Below are 17,046 nucleotides of genomic sequence, written 5' to 3'. Positions count from 1 at the left end.
CCAGGTTGCAATGTGGCCAAGACAATACATCACTAGTCAGGTGAGGTGATCAGAGGGAGACTGCTCAGCGTCAATTGGTGGAGCGACCGCTGGGTGGGTGAGAGTTCATTCTGCAACTAATTGTACTTCTGAAACAGCTGGAGCCACCCAGTACACAAAAAAAAAGAAGCCACAGCCTTATGGTAATTTCACAACATAGCTATTTAGCCCCAAGGCAAGCACGGATCCTTACTAAGCATGTCCATTACTGACTGGCAGGTACGTACTAAAATCACCTTATGGAGGGTGACTCCTTTAATCTAATAGTGCACAGTGCAGAAAAATCCCATCAGAATTCGGGGAAGAATTCTGCTGGAAATTCTGCCGAAATGAACTGTCCATTGACTTTAACCCCTTAAGGACCGGGCGTTTTTCGGTTTTTGCTCTTTCATTTTTTCCTCCTTACCTTTAAAAAATCATAACTCTTACCTGTCCCGGTCCCCGGCTGTCACGTCCTGGCGCACGCGGCTCCGCTCTCTAGGGCACGCGCGCGCCAGCTCTCTAAGATTTAAAGGGCCAGTGCACCACTGATTGGTGCCTGGCCCAATCACTGTAATTAGCTCCCACCTGCTCCACGCCCTTATAACCTCACTTCCCCTTCCCAGCATTGCCGGATCTTGTTGCCTTGTGCCAGTGAAAGCGTTTTGTGTATGTTCCTAGCCTGTGTTCCAGACCTTCTGCTGTTGCCCCTGACTACGACCCTTGCTGCCTGCCCTGACCTTCTGCTACGTCCGACCTTGCTCTTGCCTTGTCCTTCTGTACCACGCCTGTCTCAGCAGTCAGAGAGGTTGAGCCGTTACCGGTGGATACGACCTGGTTGCTACCGCCGCAGCAAGACCATCCCGCTTTGCGGCGGGCTCTGGTGAATACCAGTAGCAACTTAGAACCGGTCTACCGGTACGGTCCACGCCAATCCCTCTCTGACACAAGAGGATCCACCCCCAGCCTGCCGAATCTTGACATATACGTTTAAAACTGTCATCTTCTGACCCCTATGACTTTTTTATTTTTCCGTGTTCAGGGCGTTTTGAGGGTTAATTTTTTGCGCCGTGATCTTTAATTTTTGTCGGTACAATTTTTGCATTGATTTGACTTTTTGATCGCTTTTTATTCATCTTTTCATGATATAAAAAGTGACCAAAAATACGCTATTTTGGACTTTGGAATTTTTTGCGCTTACGCCATTGACCATGCGGTTTAATTAGCAGTATATTTTTTTTAAATCGGACATTTCCGCACGCGGCGATACCACATATGTTTATTTTTGTTTTTATTTACACTGTTTTTTTTTATTTTTTATTATTGTAAATGCCAGGTGATTCAAACTTTTATTAGGGGAAGGCTTAATTCAAAGGGTTAGTGATTTTTTTACACTTTTCTTTTGCAATATTCTAGCCCCCATAGGGGGCTATAACATTGCATTTACTGATCTTTAACAGTGTTCAATGCATCTCCATAGGGATGCATTGATCAGGGTTTTCGGCGATTGATTGCTCAAGCCTGGATCTCCGGCTTGAAGCATTCAATCGCCGATCGGACTGCAGGAAGGAAGGTAAGAGACCTTCCTCCTGTAGTACAGCTGTTCGGGATGCCGCGGCGATCCCGGACAGCTCCCTGAGCTAACCGGCACTTTTTACTTTCACTTTTAGCCGCATGGCTCAGCTTTGAGCGCGCGGCTAAAGGGTTAATAGCGCACGGCACCGCGATCAGTGCCGCGCGTTATTAGAGGCGGGTCCCGGCTTCACTATGACGCCGGGTCTGCCATGATATGATGCGGGGTCACCTTGGGACCCCGCGTTATATCACGGGAGCGGGACCAAGGATGTACTCATAAGTCCTTGGTCCTTAAGGAGTTAATGGCATTCCGCTGTCTTTGATTTTGCAGAATTCTTTGGCAGAATCCCATTGAAGTTAATGGGGCTTTGAATTTCAGTAGAATTCTGCGTTTTCAGAACACAGAATTTGTGTGGAACTGCGAATATTCCGCTGTCTATTGTTGAAATTCTGCTATCCCACTTAAGTTACATTCTGCAAAGCTTGCTGTGGAATTTTTGCAGTTTTACACAATTTGAGAGAAATTTTGGTGGAATTTGTGTGTTTAAGACACAGAATTCTGTCGAAATTTAAAGCCCCATAGGGTTCAATGGGATTCTGCCTGAATTCTGCTAAATGTGATGACATGTTCAATAATTTTGCAGAATATGGGAGGCACAATTTACATAGCGGAATTCCGCAGTGGAAATTCTGCTGTCTGTATGGGACAGCAAAACGCCATTTAATGCAGTGTGCATTACATTTTGCAGAGTTTCTGAGAAGATATTTCTAGCAGAATTCTGCACAGAAATTCCGCTGTGTAAACATAGCCTTATTGTACTAGCATTTGTGCAATGTACAATGCCCTTGAACTAGAGGGGGCTATAAATATAAATAATAAGTGAGTGATAGGGATGCAGATGTGATAAAATCCCTAGAACAGGCAGCAGTCAGGATCGCAGTGGCTTCATTCCCACCAATCAGACATTTATGATGTGTCCAACTAATAAAAAATCCCTATTATAAGGAGATGTCTCATCCTAAACATTACTGAAAAACGTATCCCCTATCCCCAGGATAGGGGATAAGTGTAAGATTGCGGGGTGTCCGACCACTGGGGCCCCCCCACGGTCTCCTGCTCTCTCCTGGCGCTCCACGCCCCTCCCCCATATATCTCTATGGAAGAGCGCTTTGGCATTATTCAGCCCCCCCCCCCCCCCCCCCCTAGAGATATAGAAATATTAGATATGGCCATGTAGGGAAATGTCGGAACTATTAAATTATGCTGATAATCCTGTACAGTGAATATCATAAATGTAAAAAAAAAAAATACCAAAGTCCAAAATTACTCATTTTTGGTCACATCACATGCAAGAAAAAAAGTGATCAAGTGTTCAATTCCTTACAGCGCCACCATAGGGGAAATGAAGCATTACACAGTTTCAATTGCAATCAAAGGCCAAGGACATAGAAGGAGCCACTCTCTATTCTAATAGAAACCCATCTAGTCAATCAATAGTCCCTATCAGGATATTAAAAAAGTGTTTTCCAATGCAAACAACCCCTTAGGGTCTATTCACGCGTACAGTATTCTGCGCAGATTTGATTTCAAGCTGTGTTCAGTTTACATTGAAATCTGCAGCAGAAAATCCTGCGCATCAAATCTGCACAGAATACTCTACGTGTGAATAGACCATTAAAGAACAAAACGAAAAATTGTCTTTCAGTGGTAAAACATATATAGTACTTTTTCCATTCACATGTAAAAAATATTTATTATACAGTTTTGTGCCCCTGCTGCAGAATACACATCTACATATGGGGGGGGGATTTCATTTTAAACAATGGTAGACAGAAAGCTTTCCTTAACCCCTTAAGGGTACGTTCACATGTACGCAGATTTGATAAACTAATGACTTCTAATCTGCAGTCACAAATCCTGCGCATCAAATCTGCACAGGATCCTGTATGTGTGAACGTACCCTAAAGGAAATATGCAGCCATAACAACTTATCCCCCAGGATAGGGGATAAGTGTCTGATCGCGGGGGGTCCGACCACTGGGACCCCCTGTGATCTCCTGCACGGGCCCAGCTTCGCCTCCTCCGTGTAGTTCTATTGGAGAGGCAGCATTCGTGCCTCCCCGCCTCTCCCATAGAGCTGTATAGGGAGTGAGGTCGACACTACACGTATTAGTCTTTCTCACCGAGCGGCAATGCCAGGGTTGTTTGGGAGATCGTGGGGGGTCCCAGCGGTCGGACCACAACGATCAAACAATTATCCCCCATGTGGATAGGGGATAAGTTGTTATGGCTGCAGTTGTCTTTTAAGGACATAGCTCATTTTATTTTTGCATTTTCGTTTTTTATCCTCCTCGTCCTCTAAAAGCCATAACTTACTTAAAGGGTACCTCTCATCAAAAAAACTTTTGATATATTATAGATTAATGTATGCAGAATAACTTTCCAATTGCATGTTATTAAAAAATATGCTTCTTTCTATTTAATTTCCCACTTTGAAGAAATGACCACTAGGGGTCTCCCTACCAGTCCTGGCAGCAAGCATTTCAGACTCATGCTGGAGTCCTAAACACTACGGCTGCCAGTCTGCTTTGTTCACAAAGGAGAACACTCAGAGCTGCCAGCCTGCTTTGTTCACAGCCTGTTTGGCTGTGAACAAAGCAGGCTGGCAGCTCTGAGTGTTTAGGACTCCAGCATGAGTCAGAAATGCTTGCTGACAGGACTGATCGGGAAAAATACAATAGAAAGAAGCATATTTTTCATTAACATGCTATTGGAAAGTTATTCAACATTCATTAATCTAAAATATATCAAAAGTTTATTTGATGAGAGGTACCCTTTAACAAGACCAATTGTATTTAGTAATGACATCACTATAACCATAAAATGTACAGCAGTGCCATTACAAGTTCCACATTGTCTATGTATTGCACTGATCAGTAATAGTAATTAATAGATTGCTATAAATTGTCCCTCTTGGGGATTAAAAAAATGTAAAAAAAAAAAAAGGTGAAAAACTTTTAATAAATGCGAATAAGCACCTCCCAATAAAAATGTAAGTACCTCTTTTCCCATTTTACAAATCAAAAAATAAAATAGACATATTTTGGTATCACCGTATGCTGAAATGGCGGAACTATTAACCCCTTAAAGACCAGGCCAATTTTCGTTTTTTCCTCCTCTCCTTCTAAAAATCATAACGCTTGCAATTTTGCACCTACAGACCCATATAAGGGCTTGTTTTTTGTGACAACAATTGTACTTTGTAATGACATCAATCATTTAATAAAATCTACCACAAAACCAAAAAATATATATTGAAAAAAAAAAAAAGAAGCTAATTTGTTACTTTTTAGGGCTTCCATTTCTACACGGTAAAAATGACACCTTATCTTTATTCTGCAGGTCCAAATGGTTACAAGGATACCCAATTTATGTAGGTTTTATTTTATTTCACTTCCTAATCCTAACTAGATGCACCAAAATTAGTATGTTTAAAATCTTAACACCGAAAAGAAGAAAAGACACCTTACCATGAAAAGTAAGTGAGTGTGCACTTTCTAAACTAGAACCCCGATGACGTGTACCAATCAGTGCACACAAATGCATAAAATCATTATAAATCCCATATACTTAATTGAACTCACAAAGTTAAAGCATACATAGAAAAGTACAGAATACATAAAATGAGAGGCACTGGATCACTATAGAAAGGCAGGTATAGGTCTGTATGTGATATAGTATGCAGGAATAGTCACATGTATATATGGCAATAAGGGTTAAGGATACAAGAAAACCACAGTATAAGACTGTAACAGACGTGTGTCAAAATGAAAAGAACATAGCCCAATGCCCAAGCAAATTATCAAGAATGCCAGACCATACCTACCAACCCCAACGATCGTTTCACTTCTAAAATGCTTCCTCAGGGGGTGTGGCTATTCTACAAAACAGCCTACCTTATATCTAGCCAGCCATCGAATCACATACATCCACCTTAGACTGACAAGCTAAACATCCAATAATGGTACCAGAATAATAAAGTATTGCCCCCCATGTGTTAATAGAGCCAATCTCAAGATGTGCTGCCCGGCAGACAGAATTCCCAACTTCCGGAACGCTAACTGCGTATTTCCGGGCGGCTTAAGGACCCAGGGCGTATCCATACGCCCTGGCGTTTTCCGGTCTCTGACGCGCGCCGGGCAGAGATCGGAACCGGATGCCTGCTGAAATGCTTCAGCAGGCATCCAGGGCAAACGCCAAGGGGGGCCATGCATGGGCGATTTCCCTTACGATCTGCGGCGATACCGGGCTGATCGGATCTCTGGGGCCCGACCGCCCGGTAATTTCGCATGATCCCGGCTGTCACAGACAGCCAGGACCATGCTGAAGACTAGGAGCGAGGTGGCAAGCCTGCCACCTCCTCCGATCCCCTGCGATTCTTCGGTTAGTTAACCGACCAATCGCAGGGGGGGGACTGGTTACTTCCTCCCGTCCGGCCTGGCCCCTGGAAGTCCGGAGAGGACGCGGCGGGGGACGGGGGAGTGCTGGGGACCGGCCCCGGCACTTACCTAGTCCCTGAAGACCCGGATCCCGGCGATGAAGACGGCGGCGGCGACAGGCGAGTTGATCTTCAGCCGCGGTCGGGCCCTTTACAGCAATGCACGTCGCCGTAAAGCGACATGCATTGCTATAATGGGACCCTGTAAACTACAACTCCCAGCATGCCCAGACAGCCCTTGGCGTCTGGGCATGCTGGGAGTTGCAGTTTTGCAACATCTGGAGGTCCACAGTTTTGGGACCACTGTGCCCTTCCAGATGTTGAAAACTACACATCCTCAGCATGCCCTTACTGTCCAGGCATGCTGGGAGTTGTAGTTCTGTAACATCTGGCCCTTCAGATGTTGCAGAACTACAACTCCCAGCATGCCTGGACAGTAAGGGCATACTGGGAGTTGTAGTTTTGCAACATCTGGAAGGGCACAGATTGGGAACCACTGTATTAGTGGTCTGCAAACTGTAGTCCTCCAGGTGTTGCAAAACTACAACTCCAAGCATGCTGGGAGTTGTAGTTCGGCAACATCTGGCTCTAAAGATGTTGCCGAACTACTACTTCCAGCATGCCTGAGAATGTTTGGGAGTAGTGGTTTTGCAACAACTGGAGGCACACTGGTTGGGAAACATTGTCTGTTTCCTAACTCAGTGTTTCCCAACCCGTGTGCCTCCAGCTGTTGCAAAACTATAACTACCAGCATGCACTGATAGACTGTGCATGCTGGGAGTTGTAGTTTTGCAACAGCTGGAGGTCCCCCCCCCCCCCCAACTTATGAGGTACCTTCATACTCCGAAGAGATGGGGTTACAAATTTTGGGGGGTATTTTCTGCTATTAACCCTTGCAAAAATGTGAAATTTGGGGGGGAAACACATTTTAGTAACATTTTATTTTATTACATATGCAAAAGTCGTGAAACACATTTGGGGTATTAAGGCTCACTTAATTCCTTGTTACGTTCCTCAAGGGGTCTTGTTTCCAAAATGGTATGCCATGTGTTTTTTTTTTGCTGTTCTGGCACCATAGGGGCTTCCTAAATGCAACATGCCCCCCGAAAACCATTTCAGAAAAACATACTCTCCAAAATCCCCTTGTCGCTCCTTCGGTTCTGAGCCCTCTACTGCGCCCGCCGAACACTTTACATAGACATATGAGGCATGTGCTTACTCGAGAGAAATTGGGCTACAAATATAAGTATACATTTTCTCCTTTTACCCCTCATAAAAATTCAAAAATTGGGTCTACAAGAACATGCGAGAGTAAAAAATGAAGATTGTGAATTTTCTCCTTCACTTTCCTGCTATTCCTGTGAAACACCTAAAGGGTTAAAAGGCTGACCGAATATCATTTTGAATACTTTGGGGGGTGCAGTTTTTGTAATGGGGTCATTTGTGGGGTATTTCTAATATGAAGACCCTTCAAATCCACTTCAAACCTGAACTGGTCCCTGAAAAATAGTGAGTTTGGAAATTTTGTGAAAAATTGGAAAATTGCTGCTGAACTTTGAAGCCCACTGGTGTCTTCCAAAAGTAAAAACATGTCAACTTTATGATGCAAACATAAAGTAGACATATTGTATATGTGAAAAGAAAAAAAAAATATTTTGAATATCCATTTTCCTTACAAGCAGAGAGCTTCAAAGTTAGAAAAATGCAAAATTTTCAAATTTTTCATAAAATTTTCACATTTTTCACCAAGAAACGATGCAAGTTACAATCTTTTTTACCACTATGTTAAAGTAGAATATGTCACGAAAAAACAATCTCGGAATCAGAATGATAACTAAAAGCATTCCAGAGTTAATGTTTAAAGTGACAGTGGTCAGATGTTCAAAAAATGGCCGGGTCCTAAGGTGTAAAATGGCTGGGTCCTTAAGAGGTTAAGTACAAGAGCTCGAGGACGTGGACTGGTTAAAATACGATATGATCCCATATGGTAAATGGCAGGAAAAAATAAAAAATAAAATAAAAAATACCAAAGCCCTAAATTGCTGACTTTTGGTCACATCACATTTCAGAAAAAAAGGTGATCAAAAAGTCACATGTATGCAAAAATGGTACCGGTAAAATATACAGATCATGGTGCAGCGTATATAGAAAAATAAAAAGGTTATAGGGGGACAGAGTAGGGCAATTTTAAAACATACTTATTTTATTTAAAAAGTTTGACTTTTTTTAAAAAGCAGTACAAGAATAGAAAAGCTATGTAACTATGCATATTATTTTAAAGGGGTACTCCGTCCCTAGACATCTCAACCCCTATCCAAAAGATAGGGAAAAAAATGTCTGATCGCGGGGGGAGGGGGCCGCCCGATCTCTGTGCAAAATGCACTGTTCGTTTAGAGCGCTCGGAGCGGGCGGCGGGGGTCATGATGTCACAGCCACGCCTCCTCAATGTAAGTCTATGGGAGGGGGTGTGGTGGCCGTCATATTGATCCACAGAACAAAGAGAGCAAAGAAACGAAAAAAAAACAAGACCACACGAGGCGCCTAGAAAAGGTAGAAAAAATTCCCAGGAGTGCTGCAGAGCCGTGGGGATGTGGAAGCAGGCCGGGGTCTGTCCACAAACATTAGGGCAAAGGAACAATGAAAAATCCCCCTTTAGGCGCAACTTCTCCGGAAAGAGTCAGGAAATTAATATTTCAGGATAAATTATTATTATTAACATATATATATATATATATATATATATATATATATGACCAATATGGTCAAATGAAAAAAACTTAAATGTATCCTGAAAAATTCATTGCCTGATTCTATCCAGAGAGGTTGCGCCTAGTGGGGGATTTTTCATTGTTCCTTTGCCCACAGAACAAAGAGAACATGTTAGTTTTACTGCAAAGTGCACTGCATAACCAACCAACCCCCCCCCCCCCCCCCCCCCCAAAAAAAGTTGAAAATAAAAAATTGAGTTTTTTTCCCCCCTTCCAATTTGGCACTGGTGCTAGTACCGCAAGGACTGCGCTGCCGTCCCTCGAAATGATAGTGCATTTCTTAGCGGATCAGCCTAAAGAATGAATATTTTTAGTCCGGAATTTTAACTTCCACAATGGAATTCTCCACCACAAGGGCATGCTGGGATTTGTAGTTTTGCAACAGCCGGAGGCACGCTGGCTGGGAGACACTGCTGGAGAGGCAGGATTATAATTCATTACTATTGGATGGCTTCACACATAGTATTTGATTAGTATTTTTAGCCAAAACCAGGAATTAATCCAAAGTTCATATTTTTTCTATAATAGTTTTACTCTGTAGCACTTCCCCCCCTGGTTTGGGCTACAAATACTGATCAAATACTACATGTGAACCCAGCCAATAGTGATAAATCACAGTAATGCCTCCAGGACTGTGTTTCCCAACCAGTGTGCCTCCAGCTGTTGCAAAACTACAACTCCCAGCATGCCCGGACAGCCAACGGCTGTCCGGGCATGCTGGGAGTTGTTGTTTTGCAACAGCTGGAGGCACACTGTTAGGGAATCACTGCTCTAGGAGTCATAAGAGGACCTGGAAGCCTTCAGTTGTCATGACAACTAGAGATGAGCGAACTTACAGTAAATTCTATTCGTCATGAACTTCTCTGCTCGGCAGTTGATGGCTTTTCCTGCATAAATTAGTTCAGCTTTCAGGTGCTCCGGTGGGCTGGAAAAGGTGGATACAGTCCTAGGAGGCTCTTTCCTAGGACTGTATCCACCTTTTCCAGCCCACCGGAGCACCTGAAAGCTGAACTAATTTACGCAGGATAAGTTATCAACTGCCGAGCAGAGAAGTTCGTGACGAATCGAATTTACTGTAAGTTCGCTCATCTCTAATGACAACCCAACTGCAACCCATGATAGCTTCATAAGGGGGCCATTTGGATGACTGAGGTTATGAGTTATCTCCGCTCTCAGCCACTGCCATAGTGCTATCTGGCACCCACCATACCCCTAAGCCCGCCCCATGTCAGGAAGGGGTTAAAGCATCGCTAGTAACCAGTTGCATCTTCTGTATAAAGTTTTTTTTATTTTTGCAAATAATTAAAATTTTGGTAAAACGTCAAAGACTGAAAATATTATGAAAAATATACTGTCCATTCCGACCATGGACAGGGCTGACGATGACGTATCAAGGAAGGCGGGATCTAGATCACATGACAATGACGCCACCTCTTCCCCGTCTACATCCTGTTAACCCTCACCTCACCACCGCGTAGCCGCCCTCCCATGATGCACCTCAGCTAAACACTAGAAAGCAGTCGGAGGAAATGTCTACCGCTGTACCAGCACTGAGTACTGTGGGCATACACCTGGGGACTGTTCACACTACAGAGCCGCTCCCTGCACTCACGCTGCATCCTCACTGAGCACAATACTGGCAGTGCTGCCCGAGTTATTATTTACCTCAGATAGACGCTCGAACCTGGAAAGACAAAAGGACCTTTGATGACGTCATGACCATGTGACCAGTCACATGTAGGAGGAGGAGGAGTCAGAGTGTGGGTTTTAGTTTTCTCGAAGGCTGGGTCACGTGATGGATGCGTCAGGACATGAGCAGAAAGATGTTCCCGCCCTTTATGTGACATAGGAAGAGGGGGCGGAGCATGTACTTTACAGAAGCCTAGGACTGGGAGGATGCATGTTGCACAGATTCATTGTACGTGTAGCAGAGCTGTGTAATCTGTACAGCAGGCTGGTTTTCAGTGTATTTAGCTGAGCTGTATGAATGGGTGTTCTATAGACCATGCATGTTGCAGGGTTGAGTGTAATATTCACAGCAGGCTTCACGTTTTCGCAATACAGTTCCCATATCAGGTTTTTTATTTTAAAAAAACGGATTCCTCATTACCTGAAACTGTATGAAAACGTGTGTACAAATTTTAATCGGTATACGGTTGAAAACCGATGTCTGGTTGAATCCGTTTTTTAAGAAAAAAAACATGTTTTTAACATTTTATTCCATTATGAATAAAGTTTCACTTGTTTTATTGAAATTCCAAAAAAAAAAAAAAACTGCAAAGTCAAAAACCCTATGGTGAAAACTGGATGGAACCGTACGCACATACGGTTCTGTACTTTGCCTCCCATGTTAAAAAAAAAAACAAAAAAAAAACATACATTTCAATACATTTTTTCACCCGGACCAAAAACCGTGGTAGGCTACAGTTTTGGATACAGGAAAAAAACGGACATAACCGTACAGAATGCAAAACGGACACAAGTGGATGCATCTTTTGGCATACAGTTTTCAATATGGTTCCGTGCGGTTTTCAAATTCAAAACGTATACGGGATATGGCATATTGTTAGTCTTCATGGCAGTGTTTTCCTAATGGTTTGCCTCCAGCTGTTGCAAAACTACAACTCCCAGCAAGCCCGGACAGCCTTTGGCTGTCCGGGCATGCTGGGAGTTGTAGTTTTGCAACAGTTGGAGACACACTGTTTAGAAAACACTGCTCTACGGTGTATGCAAGCAAAGGAAATTGTGGGAAAGTGTGAGCTCTGTTGCTTGGCAACTGCAAGGTCGGAGTTCAGAGAGGAAACCAGGAAGTGATCAGATCCATGAGGAGAAAAACAGTACTGGGGTGTAGGTCATATTTCCTAAAAACTGCACATTTTCCTCCTTTACATATATGTATGCCATGCACATCTCTTTTTACCAACTTAGCTTTGTGAGAAACCCCCTTTAACATTTGTAGGATCGTTGACTAGTTAAGAAGGCCCCCTTGCATGTTGGCTGAAATTTAATGTGGCATCAAAAATCATCTGTTATCCGAGCACATGTTCCCATGTAAACATTATACATAATAATGGAAGACAACGACCCCACAAATGATCCAACAATCGTGTGCTGCTTCTCACTCCCTAAAGGATAGGGGATAAGATGTCAGATTGCGGGGGTCCCGCCGCTGGGGACCCCCGGGATCTCGGCTGCAGCACCCACCTGTTGCGGTTTCCGGCATCGCTGGAGGCTCTCATCCTAACGCCTCACGACCACGGTGACGGGAGATCGTGATGTCACTACTCCGCCCCCGTGTGAAGTCACTCACCACCCCCTCAATGCAAGTCTATGGGAGGGGGCGTGACAGCTGCCACGCCCCCTCCCATAGACTTGCATTGAGGGGCGGGGCGTGACATCACACGGGGGCGGAGTAGTGACGTCACAAACTCACAAAGTCATCGTGGTCGGGAGCCGAAGCCTCCAGAGTTTCCGGAAGCCGCAACAGGTGGGTGTTGCAGCCGAGATCCCGGGGGTCCCCAGTGGCGGGACCCCCGCAATCTGACATCTTATCCCCTATTTCGATAGGGGATAAGATGTCTAGGGGCGGAGTACCCCTTTAAGTGGGCACTGTCAGATTCAAAAATCTTTTATATGTTGGACATCTTGGCAAAACATTAACCCTATCTAATATACTTCATAAGAAAATTTGATTTCATTTTTATAGAAATCATGGCTTCAAAGAAAAGACCACTAGGGGTCCCCATACCAACCGGAACATAATCCTGTCTGGCTGCAGCATCATCTTTGTCTCAGTTGAAGCACAGGAAGGGACAAAGTCCGAGATGGTGTGACTAGCACTTCTCTGTGCTCACTCCTGTCCAGTGTATCAGACTGCTGTATAAAAACAGGAAGGGGAGGAAGGAGTTACAGAGCACCCTGCAGTGATTGGGTAAAGAGACACAGCAGACTAAGGGAGGAAGTGAATGCATAGCGAATGATGGCGGGCTCAGTGCTTACCTTGGACACGCCTATTCCTGAATAGTGGATGTCAGAATGAGCGAGCAGCAGAACAGAGGGATTTGTGAGCCAATTACAGCCGCTAGACACATAAAAAAGACATATAAAGCATCTGCATGACCTAGTGAGTAACATAGATAAGCATTATTTTTTTCTTTGATATAACAGGCACACTTTAACCCCTTAAGGACCCAGGACGTATGGGTACGTCCTGGGTCCCGGCCCTGCGATATAACGCGGGGTCACACGGTGACCCCGCATCATATCGCGGCGGGCCCGGCGTCATAGGGAAGCCAGGACCCGCCTCTAATAGCGTGCGGCACTGATCGCGGTTAAAAACGAAAGTCAAAGTGCCCGGCTAGCTCAGGGAGCTGTTCGGGATCGCTGCGGCATAATCGCGGCATCCCGAACAGCTGTAGCACAGGAGGAAGGTCTCTTACCTTCCTTCCTGCAGTCCGATCGCCTTCCTGCAGTGAGATCCAGGCTTGAGCATTCAATCGCCGAAAACACTGATTGATCCATTCCTATGGAGATGCATCAATCAGTGTAAAAGATCAGTTAATGCAATGTTATAGCCCCCTATAGGAGCTATAATATTGCATAATAAAAGTATAAAAAAATCATTACCCCTTTCAATTATCCCTTCCCCTAATAAAAGTTTGAATCACCCGGCATTTCCAAAAATAAAAAAACACAGTGTAAATAAAAATAAAGATATGTGGTATCGCCGCGTGCGGAAATGTCCGAATTATAAAAATATACCGCTTTTTAAACCGCATGTTCAATGGCGTATACGCAAAAAAATTCAAAAGTCCAAAATAGCGCATTTTTGATCACTTTTTATACCACAACAAAATGTGAATAAAAAGTGATCAAAAAGTCTGATCAGAACAAAAATGGTACCCCTAAAAACTTCAGATCACGGCGCAAAAAAATGAGCCCTCATAGCACCCTGAACACAGAAAAATAAAAAATGTATAGGGGTCAGAAGATGACCATTTTAAACGTATACATTTTCCTGCATGTATTCATGATTTTTTTCTAAAGTGATACAAAATCAAACCTATACAAGTAGGGTATCATTTTAACCGTATGGACCTACAGAATCAAGATAAGGTATCATTTTTGCCGAAAAATGTACTGCGTAAAAACGGAAGCCCCCAAAACTTACAAAATAGTGTTTTTTCATCAATTTTGTCGCACATTGATTTTTTCCCGTTTCACCGTCGATTTTTGGGTAAAATGACTAATGTCATTACAAAGTAGAATTAGTGACGCAAAAAATAAGCCATCATATAGATTTTTAGGTGAAAATTTTAAAGAGTTATGATTTTTTAAAGTTAAGGAGGAAAAATTGAAAATGAAAAAACCGAAAAAGCCCGGGCCCTTAAGGGGCTAAGTCATAAGGAAAAATAGCCAGCACAATAACCTAATACACAGGTGGCCGCTGCTGTGGCAAATACAAAATGTACAAAAAAGAAAGTTGCAACAGCACTCTAGGTCAAAAAATGGAGGCTCTTAGCGCACTTTTTGATCAAAATGTGTCCCCCCATCCACCACGCGGAGGTGGCCTCATATCGGATGGGACCCTAACATGATAACTCACCTCTGCTGTGCATATAGCCTCTGACTGTGTGACATTTTGGATCAGCCATTGACTAAACCACCTCCAGTCTTGAGGCTATATGCACAGCAGAGGTGAGTTATCATGTTAGGGTCCCAACCGATATGAGACCACCTCCGCGTGGTGGATGGGGGGGACACATTTTGATCAAAAAGTGCGCTAAGAGCCTCCATTTTTTGACCTAGAGTACTGTTGCAACTTTCTTTTTTGTACATTTTGTATTTGCCACAGCAGCGGGCACCTGTGTATTAGGTTGTTGTGCTGGCTATTTTTCCTTTTGTTTTTACTTTGTAAGTTGGGGGGTGTGGCACCCTCTTTAGCCGTGCACCCCACCCCTCTCAGACTGGAGGTGGTTTAGTCAATGCCTGATTCAACATGTCACACAGTCAGAGGCTATATGCACAGCAGAGAGTAATCATGTTAGGGTCCGATCCGATATGAGGACACCTCCGCGTGGTGGATGGGGGACACATTTTCATCAAAAAGTGCGCTAAGAGCCTCCATTTTTTGACCTAGAGTTCTGTTGCAACTTTCTTTTTTGTACACTTTAAGCCATAACCAGGAGTGGGTTCAATACATAAAAAGTGCAAATCTTTCCATTATCCATCATCCTGGTCCCTAAGCAGAAAATCAGCCCCAAAACATGATGTTTCCACCCCTATGCTTCACAGTAGGTATGATATTCTTTGGATGCAACTCAGCATTCTTTCTCCTTCAAACACGACGAGTTAAGTATTTACCAGAAAAGTTCTACTTTGGTCCCATCTGACCATATGACATTCTCCCAATACTCTTCTGGAATATCCAAATGCTCTCTAGCAAACTTCAAATGGGCCCGGACATGTACTGGCTTAAGCAAGGGGACACGTCTGGCACTGCATGATTTGAGTCCCTGGCGGGGTAGTGTGTTACTGATGATAGCCTTTGTTACTTTTGTCCCAGCTCTCTGGGACCCGCGTGTGGTTCTGGGATTTTTGCTCACTATTCTTGTGATCATTTTGACACCACGGGGTGAGGTCTTGCATGGAGCTCCAGATTGAGGGAGTTTATTAGTGGTCTTGTATGTCTTCCATTTTCTAATAATTGCTCCCACAGTTGATTTCTTCACACCAAGCTGCTTGCCTATTGCAGATTCAGTCTTCCCAGCCTGGTGCAGGTCTACAATTTTGTTTCTGGTGTCCTTCGACAGCTCTTTGTTCTTGGCCATAGTGGAGTTTGGAGTGTGACTGTTTGAGGTTGTGGACTGGTGTCTTTTATACTGATAACAAGTTCAAACAGGAACCATTAATACAGGTAATGAGTGGAGGACAGAGGAGACTCTTAAAGAAGAAGTTACAGGTCTGTGAGAGACAGAAATCTTGCTTGTTTGTAGGTGACCAAATACTTATTTTGTACCATAATTTGCAAATAAATTCTTTAAAAATCATACAATGTGATTTCATTGATTTTATTTCTCATTATGTCTCATAGTTGAGGTATACCTATGATACCTCATCTTTTTAAGTGGGAGAACTTGCACAATTGGTGGCTGACTAAATACTTTTTTGCCCCACTGTATGTTTTCAACATTACTAATTAAAATGTCCCTTTGATTTTAAAATAAAATTTTGACATGTCACAGAGCCATGTTGAAAGTTTAGGTCGGTCGTGGTCTTAGCGCTGAGACCCCCACTGAACGTAAGAGCATGGAGAAACAGGCAGCAACTTCACTCCCTGAGCTGACAGCAATGTCCAATATGCTTTACAGGACAGTCCCATATTTAGGCCATCCAGTAAACCTGTGAGCTGTGAAATGAAACATGTTACTGTGTGATTCTTTTTAAATTATAGATATTCTTATTGTATGTGAATATTAAAGAGTATGTCTGCATGTACAGTAATCATGATACTTCTTTTGCTTGGTCATGTGTCAACCAATGTGCCGATGTAAAAGGGTTTTCCAGGGAATCCTTACCGATTTGCTGTTTGGTGCCCTGTACTGTACAGTAAACAAGGCTGGAAGCCCTGTGCTGTTTATTGGATAGTGCTGGCTTCAGGTAATTGCAGCTCAGCTCCCACCACTACAGATTAATAGCGCAGGGCATTTAGCATTTTCACTATATAGTGTTGGGTGCAGAATAGCAGATCAGCGTGTGGGGATGCCTGGTGTATGAACCCCACCGATCAACAAGTTGATGGTTTCTGGATAGGCCTGGAAAACCCTTTAATTTGGACAATGTTAAAACACACTGTGCATAATAGCTTGTTGTGTCTAAGGCTGTGTAGTGTCAGACCGGTTAGAGTGACCATACTGATCCCTACCCAGTAGTACAAAGCCTTCAATGGGCATGTGGGCATCAGAACTGAATAATGGAGCAATGGGAAGGTGGCCTGGTCTATTGAATTATGTTTACTGTTACATCATGTGAACAGCTGGGTGCATGGGCATCACTTGGTGAAAAGATGGCACTAGGATGCACAATAGGAAAACAAGCCAATAAAGGCGGTGTGATGCTCTAGGCAAAGTTCTGCTGGGAAACCTAGGTTTTTAGCATTCATATGGATGTTACTTTGGCATGTAGCA

At 43.5% G+C, this 17,046-nt stretch overlaps 1 protein-coding gene across 11 annotated transcripts in view; it reads right to left on the bottom strand.

Moving 5' to 3' along the window:
* Window positions 1–12,098, bottom strand: part of SMUG1 (single-strand-selective monofunctional uracil-DNA glycosylase 1) — a 32,524-nt gene extending 20,426 nt beyond the window's left edge. For 6 of the 11 annotated variants that reach the window (XR_008889684.1, XR_008889685.1, XR_008889683.1 and 3 more), the window contains exon 1: window positions 10,406–10,472. Coding sequence is in view for 4 of the 11 variants with exons in the window: in XM_056562806.1 (XP_056418781.1) it covers window positions 10,406–10,427 (22 nt within the window). In the remaining 7 variants the exon portion in view is untranslated. The other 5 variants (XM_056562801.1, XM_056562803.1, XM_056562802.1 and 2 more) reach the window with 5 other exon arrangements.
* Between the last annotated feature and the right edge of the window lie 4,948 nt (window positions 12,099–17,046).

Source organism: Hyla sarda, chromosome 2, assembly GCF_029499605.1.
Source record: "Hyla sarda isolate aHylSar1 chromosome 2, aHylSar1.hap1, whole genome shotgun sequence".
In the NCBI taxonomy this organism is placed as follows: Eukaryota; Metazoa; Chordata; class Amphibia; order Anura; family Hylidae; genus Hyla; species Hyla sarda.
Note: the sequence above shows the minus strand (reverse complement) of the source record. Positions and strands in the feature narration are given on the sequence as shown.